This window comes from Pagrus pagrus (assembly GCF_965226575.1).
Source record: "Pagrus pagrus genome assembly, chromosome: 8".
Classification (NCBI taxonomy): Eukaryota; Metazoa; Chordata; class Actinopteri; order Spariformes; family Sparidae; genus Pagrus; species Pagrus pagrus.
Window position 1 is genome coordinate 7415422 of NC_140192.1, and position 15700 is coordinate 7431121.

Here is a 15700-nt window from a genome sequence, read left to right on the forward strand (position 1 = left end):
TGTATTATACTTAACCATCGATAATACTGTATATAATGTTGAAAAAAGAACATAACATAGCTTAACCCTGCCTTACTGCACATTATTTACCACGCCATGTTCAACAGATTGTTCATTTCTGTGTTAAGATGATGAATGCACGACAATATATGTGTATATAATGACTTGAAGGTGCGTGTTACACGCTGGATATTTATGTGTCCATTCGTGCGCGTTGCAAATCGCCCCACATGCATTGCACAGTCATACACACAGGTGCAAACACATACACACACAGAGTATGAATCACAGTAAGGAGACTAACACCTCCCCCTTCCCTGAAGCAGGCACAGTGCCATTTTCACTGACAGGTCACACTACCAGGAGGCAGGGCAAAGGTTGGGGACTGACACTGCGAGTGTGTGTGTGTGTATATGGATACTTATATGGGGAAAATATACCTCTCCATACAGGAGATTGTACGCGCCTAGAGCAAAAAATGTCCAATTGCTTCATCAGCCTGCTACTACTTTGGGATTTTCCACCGAGGGCACAACACATTCCCCTAATGTTTCCTGTCCGGGACACAGAAACACAAAATTACACGTATTTTAGTCGAATCACAACACTCACCTACTCAGTGCCTGTACCTACTGATGATAATCACTTCATAAGGAACAGACAGATGAGTCACGTCTCAGTTTCGCTATGAGCAGCTGTCACTTCTCATCTTAGCGAGGATAAAAACACAATTTGATGTCAAATTTTACAGGGAGAATTATTGATGAGGTCTTTTATAGCCAAACGAATACCACAGCATTGATGAGAACTGACATGATTATAGTGATTAGGGATCAATCATGACTAAGATGACCACAGTTTTACCAGTGATCGTGAAGTGAACAGTCGAATTAAAACGTTCCATCTTCTCCTTGCAGTTCGGAGTGAGCGGCCTCACCAGTTTCCTGGAGTTCACTGACAACGGCACAAACCCCAACATCTTCTTTGAAATCCTGGGAACAAATTATGGTGAAGACAGGGGACGTGGAGTCAGTAGGGTAAGTAGTTAAAACAGAACCCCTGTGTGGTGTGCTTCTGTGGGTGAAGGGGGGAATAATTTCTGCTCCAACGAGCGGAGTAGATTTACATAATTCCTGGATTTACCAGGGAATTTCACTGCACCTGCTCTCTACATTATTTTCACCTCATATTTATTCAGGGTATGTCTTTCCTCGTGGCTGTCGCCCCTGTGTAGCAGAGAAAAGCCCTGCTACCTCTCTGTATTTACTTCTGGATTTCTTGTCTAAACCTTCTATACATGTGGCAAAACAAATGCAAGAAGCAGTTAAAGCCTCTTTACATTTTTATCTCTTTGCATTCAGAGTCCTCTTCTTTGTTTCCCTGTGTTTGGCTGCTTGTTCATTTTTCTTTTTTTCTTTTCCCTGTGCACTGGTGCAACACAGCATCAGCCCAGCAACCCACCTTCCCATCAATGAAGCATGCAGTTAATTGGATTAATTAGAGGCATTTTCAAGTGGTATTTGGTAATGATACATGCATAATGAATTTTAACTGGCCTCATGAAAGACATCCCTTCACTTATAGACAGATGCACACATATTCATTACACTGTCTGTTTATTGATTTTGTGTGTGTGTGTGTGTGTGTGTGTGTGTGTGTGTACATGTGTACACGTGCAAACATGGGTGTGTTAGTCAGCTGATTCTGTGTACAGTGCATTGTTCAGCTCAACATAACACATATCCTGACACACTCTTTAGATCATAAGTGTATGTTTAGATGAGCACTTTCTTTACATATATCGATATCTTTTGATGAAGGACAGATTAGAATCGAAAAAGGTCCACCGATTTTCAGCAGTAGAGAGCAAATAAGTACATTTACTCAAGTCAATTTTATTGATACAACGCCAGTTCACAATAGAAGTTGTCTCATAACGCTTTTCAGTTAGAGCAGACGGAGATCACACTCTTTAATTTACAGATACCCAAACATCGCTCCCCATGAACAAGCGCTTGCCGAAAGTGGCGAGAAAAAACTGCCTTTTAACAGGCACAAACCTCGCAGCAGACCTGGGCTCAAGGTTGGCAGCCATGTCTCAAGTACTGTATTTTGGTACGTTTCTGATGTACTTGGACTTTCCCTTTTTTGCTACTTTATACTTTTACTCAGCTGCAAATATTATCCACTACATTGATCTTAAAGGTTTGGTTGCAAGTTACTTTGCAGGTTCATACTATAGATACAAAATATAATCAAGTAATGCATGATAATGCATTATTATAGACTACGCAGCAGTATGTAAAGTGTTAAAAATCAACTTCACCAACAAGCTACGACATTAAAGTGATTCTTACACATGAATCCGTCAATAATTCTTACCAATATGATCTGTATTATCCTGAAATGGACCCGCATAATGAGTACTTGTATTTTAGTACACTTTGATGCAAATACTTTGTAAATTACATTTTTAAGGTTTTGCAATAGACTAAACTGTGGTATTGATACTTGTACTTTTACTTTAGAACAGGATCTGAGTACTTCTTCCACCACGGCTGATGTCACTGACTGCTCTAGGCACATAGGTGTCAAAACAATACGAGGTATAATATGAGACCCAGACCTGCAATGCGTAAGCCTTCATAAACTACCGTTGGACAGAGATCATGCCATCATAAACGCAGACACACACACACGCACACACACACACACACACAGAGCAAGCGAGAGAGAGAGAGAGAGGCTGCCCTCCATACCAGGGGGATCTCTGTACGAATACAGTCGAGATAGCGAGCAGTGATTATGGATAATGTGGTGAGACACCAACATAACGCAGCATGCCATCACAGACAAAATTAATCTTTAAAGCAACGCATAATTACATTTAGGCACAATTCCCTAATCAGAGAGCATAATTACTTCTGAGGGAATTAAGGCACTTGTTATACACTATTCCTGCCACAGTCTCCCTTAATACTCCGAACATTTGTTGGTCTTTCTTTGGGATTCAATTAAATTCATACATGGAACCAGATGACTAAAGAGTGGCTAATATTCCTCTCACAGTGCCTGCATATTAGCTTTCTCTTGTTGCTGATTAGTGCCTTTTTCCAAATGTTGTTGTTGTGCGTCTAACCTGCAATAAAAGCGTGGCAAATCTGTCAAGCTGAGACAAAATGGTGAGCTCAATAACATTAGGAAGCATTCCATTACCTGTGTTCCCATGTTCACATGCCTAACTGTGAAGATTAAAGTTGTCTCGAATAAGACCCATTCCCTTTTTGCTGTGATGGACAAGAAATAGAACTGCTATGTATACAGAATTACTCTTCTTTTCTGCCCCTCAGTGTGAGGAAGAAAAGATGGGTTAAAAGTGAATAGAGACCTCAATGCAAATTGATGATTATGAAAGGCAACCCTGTCTCTCTCACCCCAGGTTAACCTCCTCTCATACGTAATGATCCCGTCAGTGACAACACTTATTTCTCAGGTTAAGTACGCTGTAGGAATCACCACTGTGCAGTTAAGATGGCTCTTTTATTATAATGTATCCAAATATATAGTCCAATATGACTGTGCTGCTTCCCTATATTCACCAGGAATGTAAAACCATTGCAAGCATTTAAAATGAGCCATGAGTAGTCAGCATAAGTCTGGAATATTCTCATATGATTTATTATTTTGAAAACAAATCTTGACCTCAGTGTGACTGCTCTGCCTTTTGCGTTTAATCAAAAAGAACAAAAGCAAAAAATCCCCTTAAGACATTATAAATAAAACATACTGATTAAAATAGATGTTAAGGCCTCGTGTATCATATGAACAGTAATAAGGTGATCTTATACTTCATGAATCAGCTGGCAATTACTATTAGGAACATACAGTAAAGCAATCAACAGCAGCAATGGCTTTAATTGAATAAGATGATGAAGGCGCATTTTATCTTTCTTTCTTTCTTTCTTTCTTTCTTGCTTTCTTTCTTGCTTTCTTCCTTCCTTCCTTCCTTCCTTCCCTTTTTGATAGCAGCCACTGGTCAGGGAAGCTGTCCTAAAGAGCTAAACACATTTCTCAAATTCATCGTGACAGATCGCAGGAAAAGTTCCTGATAGATTTGGTTGCACTTGCATCTCAATCACACAGAGAAGGGGGAATCATTGTAGCAGCTGCTGTTTTAGCTTCCTCATGCATTTACTTGTGGAAATTCTCCTGGAAATATCTCGTGATGTAAGTATTATGTTCAGCGTTACAACATTTTAACATTGGCGTGTGTTTAACATTCCCCTCAGCTCACATGGTGGAGGGCTTATCCGCTAAATATTTCATCCTCGCAATTTGCAAACCTTCCTTCGAGCAACCTTCGTTCTATTATTTAGCCTTTACTCTGTGGTAATTTTGTGTCTTTTAACAGCTGTGGCCAGCTGACAATGACCTTCCCTGGAAAGAACATATCTTACCTCTTGAACCAATTTAAATCACCCTTGGTTATATTTCTGAATAAATTATAGATCGTCTCCCCCATGTGCACTCTCTCCGTCTCACATCTTGACACCATTTGCATTTACTTTCATACCATATGCAGTCAAATGTATTTCTCTTGTACCAGACTGCTTCTAGGACACTGATGTGTCTTATAAAAAATATGGATAATGGCTGCATCCCCATGCATTTTATATAGACGAGCCATTCAGTGCTTGCATTTAGGATTTCTGAATTATTGACTGCAGGCCTCACAGCGCCAAACTACTCAGCATTGTGCCACACAACCGCATGGATATGGAGATATAAAGTGAGTGCATGTCTGCCTGATCACACCATTAACAGTATGCATACTCCCCTAATTACGGTATTAACTCTTCATTCTGGTGAGAATACCACTTAACCTGAGCTTTCATTCAAATCCTCCCTCACTGTTCTGTCTCCTCTTTCAGTCGTCTATCTCATCCTTGCTGAGCGTCTCATTAATGACAGGCCCACAGTCCAGCCTATTTTTTATTTTTTTTGTTTTCCTATCTTACCTTAATTAAGTTATTCATCTGAGGACCTCTCTGTTTCTCCCCAATTCCTGTTCGTCTTCAGATTTTCCATCACTCCCTCTCTCCTGCCTGCCATTTTCTGAATCCTCCACCTCTCCCCAATCTGCCTTCACCTCATTCAATTCTCAATCCCCTCTTACGACATTTACCCCCGATCATACTTCACACATATGCATACAGTTGCGTAGTCGTAATGATGATAGCGGACACCTGAGATTGTCATAATTATTACCGCTGCACTGTAGCAGAATTGGCTTTCTGCTCCATTACCCTCAGCGGCGATACATGGGAGCCTATATCTCTCTCACTATACATCTAGAGCCATGCCAGGCTCCACTGCTCTCTCATATAGAGGCGACAAGTCTGCCATGTGTAATTGCTTCGTTAGCTATCTATGACATCTTAAATGACTTCACAGAAGAAAAATGGCATCAGATTTATTCTTTAGAAGCAGCTCAACACAAAACGGATGGTGGCAAAGAGGGGGGGAAAAGGGAGGATAGGGACGGGGACGGGGAGGGGGAGGTGATAAGTGAACGGAGATGACTGATACGTTGCTAGAATTAGTTAAAGGGGTAGATGTGAAGAACAGAAAGGTAAAATGAAACAGGCAGAGGAGCTGGAGAGACAGCTAGAAAGGAGATAGATGGCCTAATCCTTATAGATCCCGTACAAGAGATAGAAACGGCAGCACGGGTCATGATAGAGTCACAATCATTACACTCTGACTCTCTCGCACATGCTCATGCTCTCTTTTCTCTCTCACATCAGCACATATTCTCCATCTTTTGGAGGAGAGACAGAAATATCCTTTCTCTTCGCAAGAACCAATTGCCTCGCAAACTGCAGTGCTCTTAAAATTGAGGTCACCTTCAATTATCATCTCCACTCCTGTCTGACATATGTGGTAAATTACGCTAAGTGACTTCACACAGTCACGGGACCTTGGAAGCCCCCTCGCAGCCCTGTCATCCCGCGTGAAACATTCCTTCCATTACATGTTTTGAACGATTGAAAGACATTTTTTAAAGACGTAATGGCTTAATGCGACCACGGATTCAAACACATGTAATAGCCGGCAGTTCATTCGGGAACACGCGCATTTGCATAAAACATCTGACGTGTTTGGAAATGCTAAGCTAACCCTTTTGGCTCTGCACGACAATTAATGTCAGTCTGCATGACCGTCAGTACGTAACGCAGAGGAAAACAGTGGGTTTTCTCTGCTTTCGACCAAGCACACACACATGCACGCAGAGAGGATTTGCTATCAAACATTACCCGTTTCCACTGAGTTCCAAACAGAGTTAATGATTGTTGACACAGTTTCTTTCATAAGGCTAAGCTTTAGTGACACGCAGAGCTGTTTTATTCCTTTTTCATCAAATGTAACAGAGAATAGATTTTCGCCACAGACTCTTGTATTAACCTATGGATAGGGAGCAGGAACATATTCTGAATCCGCCTTCTCTGCAGTTTGTTTCCTCCCGGCAAGAATAGTAGTGAATTTTTTGTGAGCGCCCGTCCCAGAACAAGGAGATAAATCTTTTATTTAACTCGTTCCAGCTCTTTTTCATTTACAGTACACATCTGTTTTTTTTTAATATCTCTTCATTTTTTATGGTTAGCGTCACAGAGGGAAATTAGTTTTATCCTTTTAAAGTGCTTTTCTTTGACATTGTAGTCTACGGGGACAATCTGTGTGTAATTTTGGCTCATTGTAGAGATCACCACGTCTTTCCCTGGCACAAAGCAGCACCCCAAGACACGTAGATGGTAGCTTCCTGTTGTTTTTGGCTCCTGTCCAAACACTCACCTGTTATTGGCTTACAGACTAATATCCTGTCGCTGGTCTCTGTTCAGACGATACTTACATCTGCTCTCAGTGCAGGAGTACAACAGGACACATCCAGATATCAGCTGTTGAAATCAAACATGTCTGAGTGCAGTGGAGCCCAAACTGATGTTGACTTTGTCGAACCTTAAAGTCCCCTCCACTGGAAAATGTGTTTTTTCGTTTGCAGAATGATGTATGTGTAGAGTTTGACACTAGACAGTGGTTTCACATTCATCTGCTGAAAGTGTCAGTATGTAAGAAAGTGAAGTACTTTTGAATTGACACATATTTAAATAATCATTGAATTGGGCTATTTTAACAATGAAGGATATACTGTCAGGATATTAACAATATAATTCAACTTTTGTTTAGAAAAACAATATTAGTCAGTGAACAGTGTTTTACATACATCTTAAAGCAAATAAAATGCTTACCATGTTCACCAACGTACTTGTAAGGATGATGGGAAAGCCATTGTATTTCAGGCATTCCCTGAAAAATCAAAATACTGGACAAATTCAATTTTTGACCCTACAATGGTGTAAGATGAAAAGTCACTCACCTTATTCGTAGCCCCTGGGTTTGCGCAAATTATGGGCTCAACCTCCGGCACATCCTGCCACTTAACTTGAACCGGCATTTTCCATGTTAACAGGATGCTAATCCTTGATCTTAGAGCATACCATTCATTCATGAAGATCTAGGTTAGCGACTTTATTGACTGAATACCACTAACACTATTATTGTGCTTCTAAAGCCTTGAAAGTGCTGCTGGTGTTTCAGTTATTATGATCTCTGTTGCTTATGTTTGTTCCATCAAACACCAGAAGTATCACCCATGTTAGTTTCCTCAGTGACCTCCCCATGAGTATATGATTCTTCCTGATAGAGACAAAAAGGTTTGAACCAAAACCCAGGATACATCCTCTGGGAACCTTGAAGGTCTGCTAATATGATGTGCCAATCCTTTGAGTAGATGTTGAAATATTTCAAGAGATAAGTAAAAGCTTTGACCCGCTGGTGGTGCTGGATGAAGTCAGTAGGATTTACGTATGCCTTGTGTGTCATAAATGATTGAAATTTCTCGGCTATCCATCCAATAGTTGTTGAGACAATCCTGCCTCGACCAAAGTGATGAACTAACCCTAACCCTAACCATCCTCATCAGTCAGCATAGCTTCAAATTTGTTCTGTTCTGATCCAATCAGAACCGGTGTGCTTAGTGCATTTCAAGTAATGTGATTTCCATGAGCATATGCATATAGCAGGATTTGACTCAAATAGTTTGAAGTCTATAAGCAGTCTGAGCAAACTTCTTAAACTGTTTAACAGTGACACTGAGCTAAATAAGACTTGAATGCTGGATAAATATTTCTGATAAAATCTAATATGCCACGGTTACTAACAAGGGAACGGGCATAATAAGGTGTTTAACAAATTCAGATTTTCACGCACAGCAAGTAGCTTGTGTACAACGGCTCCTCACACATGCTCTGATCATGAAACAAACAGTGATGATGCAGCTGTAAAGGGCAAGCTAACCAGTGCTATTTTTGGGAGGTTAGATGAGGGGCATCACCACTGAAGCTGATTATTACAATTATGTAAAAAAGCCCTGCGGGGTGAGATACAGAGGCTGATGTGAAAAGAGAGGGAGGTTAGAGAGGAGGTACCGATGAGTCACATAGAAAACGGCAGAAAGGGAGATGGGCATTATGTGAGTCAGAAAACAAAACACGGATAGTAAGTTAGACGAGAAGTAAAGTGAAAGAAATAAATAAATAAAAGGGGAAAGAAAAAAGCGAATCTGGGTGACAGCACAGTGAAGGGGGTGGAAAGATAGTGACAGAGAAAAAATATCTCCAAAGGGGAAAGATCCCTATTTCCCTCCAATTTTCCGTCCTATTAGGTAGATTTGCATGTATCTTTATTCAGCATGTCTCCCCCACCTCCAGGGCAGGTGGAAGATTGCGGTAAGAATGGAGGGGGCAGGAAGTAGGAGAAACGGGGAGATGCAGTGAACGACGCGTGGGTGAAAGGAAAGATGGGGGAAAAAAGGGAAAAGAAACAGGAGCAGAGAGTTTGGGAAGAGAGGACGACGTTGATTTGTCCTGCTTCACAGATTATTTCCCCTTCGTTTCATTCCTTCTCGGTCATCTCACCTGAAAGTAGTGTGTGTTTGTATGTGTGTTTGTATGACAAAATGCTCTCAAGCTATCTTTATGACTTAACAGAGGTTAAAATCGTCTGAGAGGAGCAACCTCTCCCATACACACACAGAGACACTTTTTTGCCCAAAGAACCCATTAAGTGAGTCTCTTTGTCCTTTTCCCTACTTTCCCCTCAGTCTTTTATTCCACTTTATCTACCTCTCATATTTGATTAGCCTTGCAAAATAAAATGTATCCTAGAGAAGAACATTCTCAAAGGAAAAACAGCAGTATGTAGTTTATTTTGTGTTTTATTGTTAAGTTGTAATTACAGTCTCGACGGTCGACCCGAGCCACCGACCCTAAGCGTAAAAAATGGCTTGAGAATGAGATGCAACAATCAACTATCTTCCTCCAGATTCCCTTGCTGCAGCTTTAACTTTGTTCTCAGACATTTCCTTTTACTATCTAGTTTTAGGTGAAAACTTTATGAGTGATTGTGTTAGGCCTCCAAACTTTTCCAGCATCCAAAACAGTCATATATTCAAGGTTTTAAAATACCCCAAAGTTACTATTGTGAATTTTCATCATACCACATTTTGAAAGGTAACTTTAAAGCTTAAAGAACAAAGAAACACGGTTAAAAATTGACCAGTTTAAAACCTGTCAATCAAGATCATGACATGATCCCCAACATACTTTAGAGGGGACCTATTATGCCTTTTTTTCTTCCTTCCTTTTCTTCTTTTTTCTTTAAAGTTGAAAAGGTCAAAATCGGCACTAACAGAAGCTCCCACAGAAAACACTGCTCATTAGCATGTAAGAATTGATTTAGCACAGCTGCTCTGTTGTTGTTAGCAGTGCTGGGTCAGGCATGTGTGAGCTGACCAATCAGAGGAGACTGGGTGTTCGGGAGGAGGGGGCCTTAAAGAGACAGGAGCTAAAACAGCGTTTCAGAGGGGGAATACAGAGCAGCAGCACTGGACAGTATGAGAAAACTGATGTGTGTTTTTTTTGAGCATTTGAACGTGTAAACATATTCTAGTAGTAACCCAAAATACATTTATGAACCTGAAAATGTGCATAATGTGTCTCCCCTTAAAATCTCAAGATCTTGTCATTGATACAAATTCCCCAAAAATATTGGATTGGTATTCCGAGAGAAGCTGTAGGTTTTCTATTAAATTCAATATAAGTACTTCTGAATTCTGCAGTACTTAGCTGTAGTTTTTTCTGCTTGCTATGGAAAGCCTTCATTAATTTGCATTTAAACCGCTGCCAACTAACACACCAACCTCTGCAGAGTAAAGACTAGCAAAGCCATTTTAAATACAAAGATAACCTTACAGCGACGGTTCGATGTGTGGTGACAAAGCCTGTCAAACAAAACTCTGTCTGTCACCTGTTCCTTTAAGTGGAGTCATATGAAAATATTAATATTAATTTCATCTCTCTGCATTCAGGAAAAACAAAAAAAAGACATGTTCAAGACATGTGCAGCCAGCTTTGCATAAACAATGGAGGAGCCACTTGTCGAGCTCCGTCAAAGGTACTTTCAACAAACTCTGTATTAATCTGCGCAGAGAAAGAAAATAAATCATTGTGTTTTAACAAGCAGTTAGCTTACCCATTCAGACTGACAACAGTCAGGCCTACTGAAAACACACAGCGTCTCATTAGTCGTCTTCTCATTCTGAAGTTGCGGGCTTTTCATGCCGTCAAAACTCAGAACAAAACCCAGGTGACGCTTGGATGTATTGGCAGCGAGATATATTGTTTTTCGTGTTACAAAGTTTGTCTTATCATTTAACTTGCAGTCACAAACAATCGCATTCCCTTGAAGGCTGCAGTCCCCGTTCTTTTATTCTGTCCTCCTCTGAAGTGTGATTAGGACAGGAGGACTAAATAGCTATTGTTACAACCCCCGAGATAACAGCTTTTACCTCTGTGAACTCATGAGCACTTGAGTATTTTGCGGGCTTCTTCCGCGGTCTGATTGATGTCAACGATTTGTTTTAGCCGGAAGGTCGCGTCAATCACGAGTGAACACACATGCACTGACCAGCAAGTTATATTCTGGGTGACCACAGCGCAGTGGACACTGGATGCTAATTGGAGCTGACAAACTGCCTCTGGTGTCCTTGGATCAGCTAAGTGTGGGAGCGCACGTGAATTTTTCGCTGCGTCTGTCTCTGTGAGAGAGAAGAGAGATATCAAAAAGCTCAGAGGGAAGTGGGGGCAGAGAGAGTAAGAGGGAAGTAAGGCGAGCGAGCAAGTGAAGCAGACAAACATGAAAACGCAGAGGAGTGGGAGACAGCATTTTTTAACTATTACCTGCTGTCACACAATCCCCATTGGGAAATTCGTTGTGGTGCCAAACAAAAACACCCGTTATGTAAACAGTATGGGTAGCACCAAACACTAGCCCGGCAGCCACTCGTCTGCTTCTCTGTTTGTCGAGACGAGCCAGGAGAAGTTTTATTCCCCAGATGCTCCGCTGTCAGTCCCGCCTCGTGTCTCAGCCAAGACAGATTCTTCTGCTGTGACATAAGGAAAACTAGCCTAAGAACGCTGATGTTTTAGAAAAAATGCTGCTACTGTATAGGTGGATGCAAGTAATAAGCTTCTGCTGTATATTATCATCAGCAGTCGGTATGCTGTAACTGCTTCCAGGGTCTCGTGGAGAGAAAAAAAAGAAGGCAAGGATAAAAGAATAGCTGTGCAACTGTGTGTGTGCACAAAAGTTCACATTTGACTCCCTACCTATATCTGGGATATTGTAGGCAGGATTGTCTGTATAAACCTGGTGCCTGAAGAGAAAAGCAAACAGAAGACTGCTTAGGAAGCCGGCATTATAAATCTCGGATGTGAACCCACTTCACCAACCCCGACCTTGCTGATCTACTCTACCACTGTGCTGCAGTGAAGTTTGACATTCCCTGTCTGCATTTTAACAGGAACGGAGCTTTAAAAAAATATAAAAAAACTGCAGGGTACTAAAGGAGTTGGTGATTCATGCAGACAGGAAACAGCCATGTATTTCCAATTTGGTTTGTTAGTTTACAATCGTGTTAATAACTTTGGACCAAGACCACTGCATGAACACTGATGACATTCATCAGCCCAGTCGACAGGATATAATGTTTCCACAATCCACTGATATGTCCAAGTTATGTCCAACGCTGTGTACCCTACTGACATGTTTTTTTAAGAGACTTTCACATCGAGAGGTGGAGGGGATGGCGGTGGAGTTACAAGCGAAGAGGCTGCCAAACGGAAAAAAACACAGTTTGAGTCCGCATTGCAGCATTTGTAAGCGTGACACTACTTGATATTTTCAAGGAGACCTTGGGACCTCTCCAGCCATGACGAAAAACCGAATATTTTCTTAGGGAAGTCAGGCCTTCTCCAGCCATGCTTGTGGCGACAATAGCGTGCGTGTTTGTGGTGACACCTCGGGACGATTTCCAGCCGAATTTGTGGTGACCAAAACCGGATAATTTTCATGGGAAGCTGGGCCATCTCCAGCCATGTTTGAGGCAACAGAACCGGATGTTTTGAAAGAGAGCTTGGGACCTCTGCAGACATGTTTGCGGCGACCAAAACCACATTTTTTTGGGAAGTCGGGCTGTTTCCAGTTGTGTTTGTGGTGACAAAAATGGGTGTTTCTAAGTAGACCTTGAGACGATTTCCAGACATATTTGTTGGGACCAAAATGAAACAAACAAAAGAGGTATTTTAAGCCAAACCATGATGTTTTCCGAACCATAACTACTTGGCGTTTGTGCTGAAATCTGATCAGAGCATATGCACAGCGTTGCAACAAGACAGGAATTGAAAACTGAAGCTAAACAAACCTAAAGTTGCAACGTAAAGTAAAATCTTGAACTACATTTTGCAGAAACGTACTTAGCTGACATTTATTCTGGTGATTAGGTTGCATTCATGCAGGGAGAAGAAATCTGCACAAGCTCTTTCTCTGATGTTTAATGTTATTACATTACTTTGGGTCATGGTCGAGAGAAAAGTAAGATGGGCATGTCTGGGTTGATGGAAGAATAAAGGTTGAGTTGAGATTAAAAAGAAGGTGACGGGGTGGAGGAGCTAATCTGAGTTCTGTGTGAAATGATGGGAGGAGAGGAGGAAGGATTCAGGGAGGGAGGAGAAGAAAAAAAATGGAGGAGCAGCCGTGTCTCAGCCATCAAGCTAATGTTTTTACTTAAGTCAAATCAGAGCGATGTATGGACGGATGAGTGCAGAGGTGAGTGATGGATGGATGGACAGTGGGGGGGGGGATAGGTAAATGAGGTGGGCTGTCAGGCCTTGGGTTAATGTTTGCTATGTAGTGAAGGGATGGATTGATAGATGGATGGATGAACGGATTGACAGGAAGCAAGGATGTGAAGGAGAGAAAAGGGAGAGGCCTAATTGCCTGTGACCTGGTTGTAAACATAGCACTACTAAGGTGGCAGCAGAGACTGAAGGAGGGATCAGCGGAGAAGAAATGAGAGTGAAGGAGCAGTGGTGTCTGACAACAAGGTTGTGTCCTCGTGTTTAACACACCACAGCTTTGTGAACCAGAGCAGACAAGCGGCCTGCAGAGAGAAGAGGGCAGGGGACCTGAGCCGAAACGTGAAGGCAGGAAGGGTGCATTTCAGGGGCATGGGAGATTGGTCAAGGATTACAGAACAAGAATGAGATTAAGTGAGGTGAATAATAAAAATGGCAGAGGACAGAATGGCAAGTGTCTGCAGACGCACATGTGCCACTGGAGCAGACCAGTTTGCATGTGTTAGTATTAATGTTCTAGCGAGAATCAAAGAGGTTTGGTTGTAAGAGTTTTATTCGGGAACAAGATCTCGCTTCTCTACAGGAAAAGGACACCAGGCCAAAGCTAAGTCCTCTGAAATGCTGCCCTGCAGGAACATGACACCACATGTCAACTGAAGAATACAAAAGAGATGGACAGGCAGACAAACAGGGAGACAGGAAAGCATGTAGACTAAAAACAATGTGAAGAGACAGATCGAGCCAATCACCGGAATAAATGTTGGCACGTTTCTGCAAACCACGGACATGTTGAAACTTTACATTTCATTAGATACAGTTTGGAATTAATGTTGAGACAATGCTATGCTTATGGTCAGGTAATGTTTAGCACAGAAATAAACACTTGTTTAGGGTTAGGAAAATATCATATTTTGGCTTATGTAGTTCTGTCACCACAAACACGGCCGGGAATCTGCCCGACATCTCGTTACAAATGTTGCCCGATGTCTCGTCAACAATGTCCAGTGGTTTCAAGCTTACAAAAGCTGAAACACAGTCTTGAACAGTGGTCTCTGGCAGCCATCTCACCGCTATCAGGCCACCACCATCCCCTCGACCTCATGACAATAACCACATATAACCTCATATAGATTTAATGTAATTGTGATTACATTAAATCGTGCTGGTGTCGACACTGATGTGACCGAAAATGAAAAGCTCGAATCTGACAAATTGCAGATTTATGAATTTAATCTGCCTATTGTCAAAGGGACCAGCAAAAGGGAAGTGTGTGAAGAAACTGAGCTGTGTAAGGAGAACCTCTTTCTCTGTGGCGAAGCTGACAGGTGTCTTCGCTCAGGTGTGAGTGAATAGCATTACCTGGCATTACATTACTTCTCCATGAAATTGGCAAATATCCCATAACTTTCCACTTTTTTTTTTTTTTCTTCGAGCTAAATCCATGCCGGCTCTTTGACAGCTATTCCCGTCAGAAAGCAGAGGCTGCTGCAAATGATGGAACTGCTGAAGAGGCTGTGTGAATTGATGGGACACATCTCGGTGCCACGCTGTCCCGGTTTCAACATCCTGTCCTTAACTCCATTTTATTAGCAGACACATAATCCTCCAGTCTAAAATGAGCAGCAGGGTATGACTGAGGGTTTAGTCACTAATTCATCAGTAAAGCCCTGCCTTCTTCACCACTCAAAAGACACTCAGCCACAACAACTAGCGCAATTCCCTGTATGGGAAAGTCTTGACTTGATGTTCAGACTCCAGAAAATGCTTACTTTACAGTATTCCTGCCACTGCATATAAAGAAAAATGCCATTGTACAAACAGTTTTTTTTTTCTTCTGTGGTGCAAAAAGTGTAAAGTCAGCAAAAAAATTGCTCTCATAAGTGTTGACATGAATTCAGAGACACTCAAGCGCACTTAAAAAGAGGGATAGAGAAGCAAAGAGTGGCTGCATGACGTCACTTCTGAGGTGTAATCCTGCCTCTAGAGGCCAATCATGGCCTCTTCACTCTTCCACTGAATAATCAGTAAATATTGGCCCAAAGCTATTAAGAACACCAGCCAATTATTCCCCTCATAATTACTAAGACCTCATTTTCAGTGTGAAGTTTTTTCATCACACATGCACTAACCATCATAAAAGTTTCCCCGGGCAGCAGTTAACCCCCGAAGAGCCACTTTGCTGAGAAAATATCAGTAAGGAACGACGTTTTCTTTACCCAACCCATGATGTTAAAGCCCAAGATACAGGGCAGGGGCACCATCACCCCAGACCCCTGAATCTACTCCTTATTAAAGCTGCAACCTATACTGATACGAGAGCACATGAGCAGAATCGCCTGTGTAAACACATATAACTAGGAACCTGTCCTTGGTAGTTTTCCTGCCTT

The 15700-nt window shown here is 41.7% G+C and overlaps 1 protein-coding gene across 3 annotated transcripts in view; it reads left to right on the forward strand.

Annotated features, from left to right (window-relative positions):
• Window positions 1-15700, forward strand: part of grid2 (glutamate receptor, ionotropic, delta 2) — a 476444-nt gene that overhangs the window by 327818 nt on the left and 132926 nt on the right. For all 3 annotated transcript variants that reach the window (XM_084359835.1, XM_084359836.1, XM_084359834.1), the window contains exon 8: window positions 918-1037. In XM_084359835.1, coding sequence (XP_084215961.1) covers window positions 918-1037 — 120 coding nt within the window. The remainder of the gene's footprint in view (window positions 1-917; window positions 1038-15700) is intronic.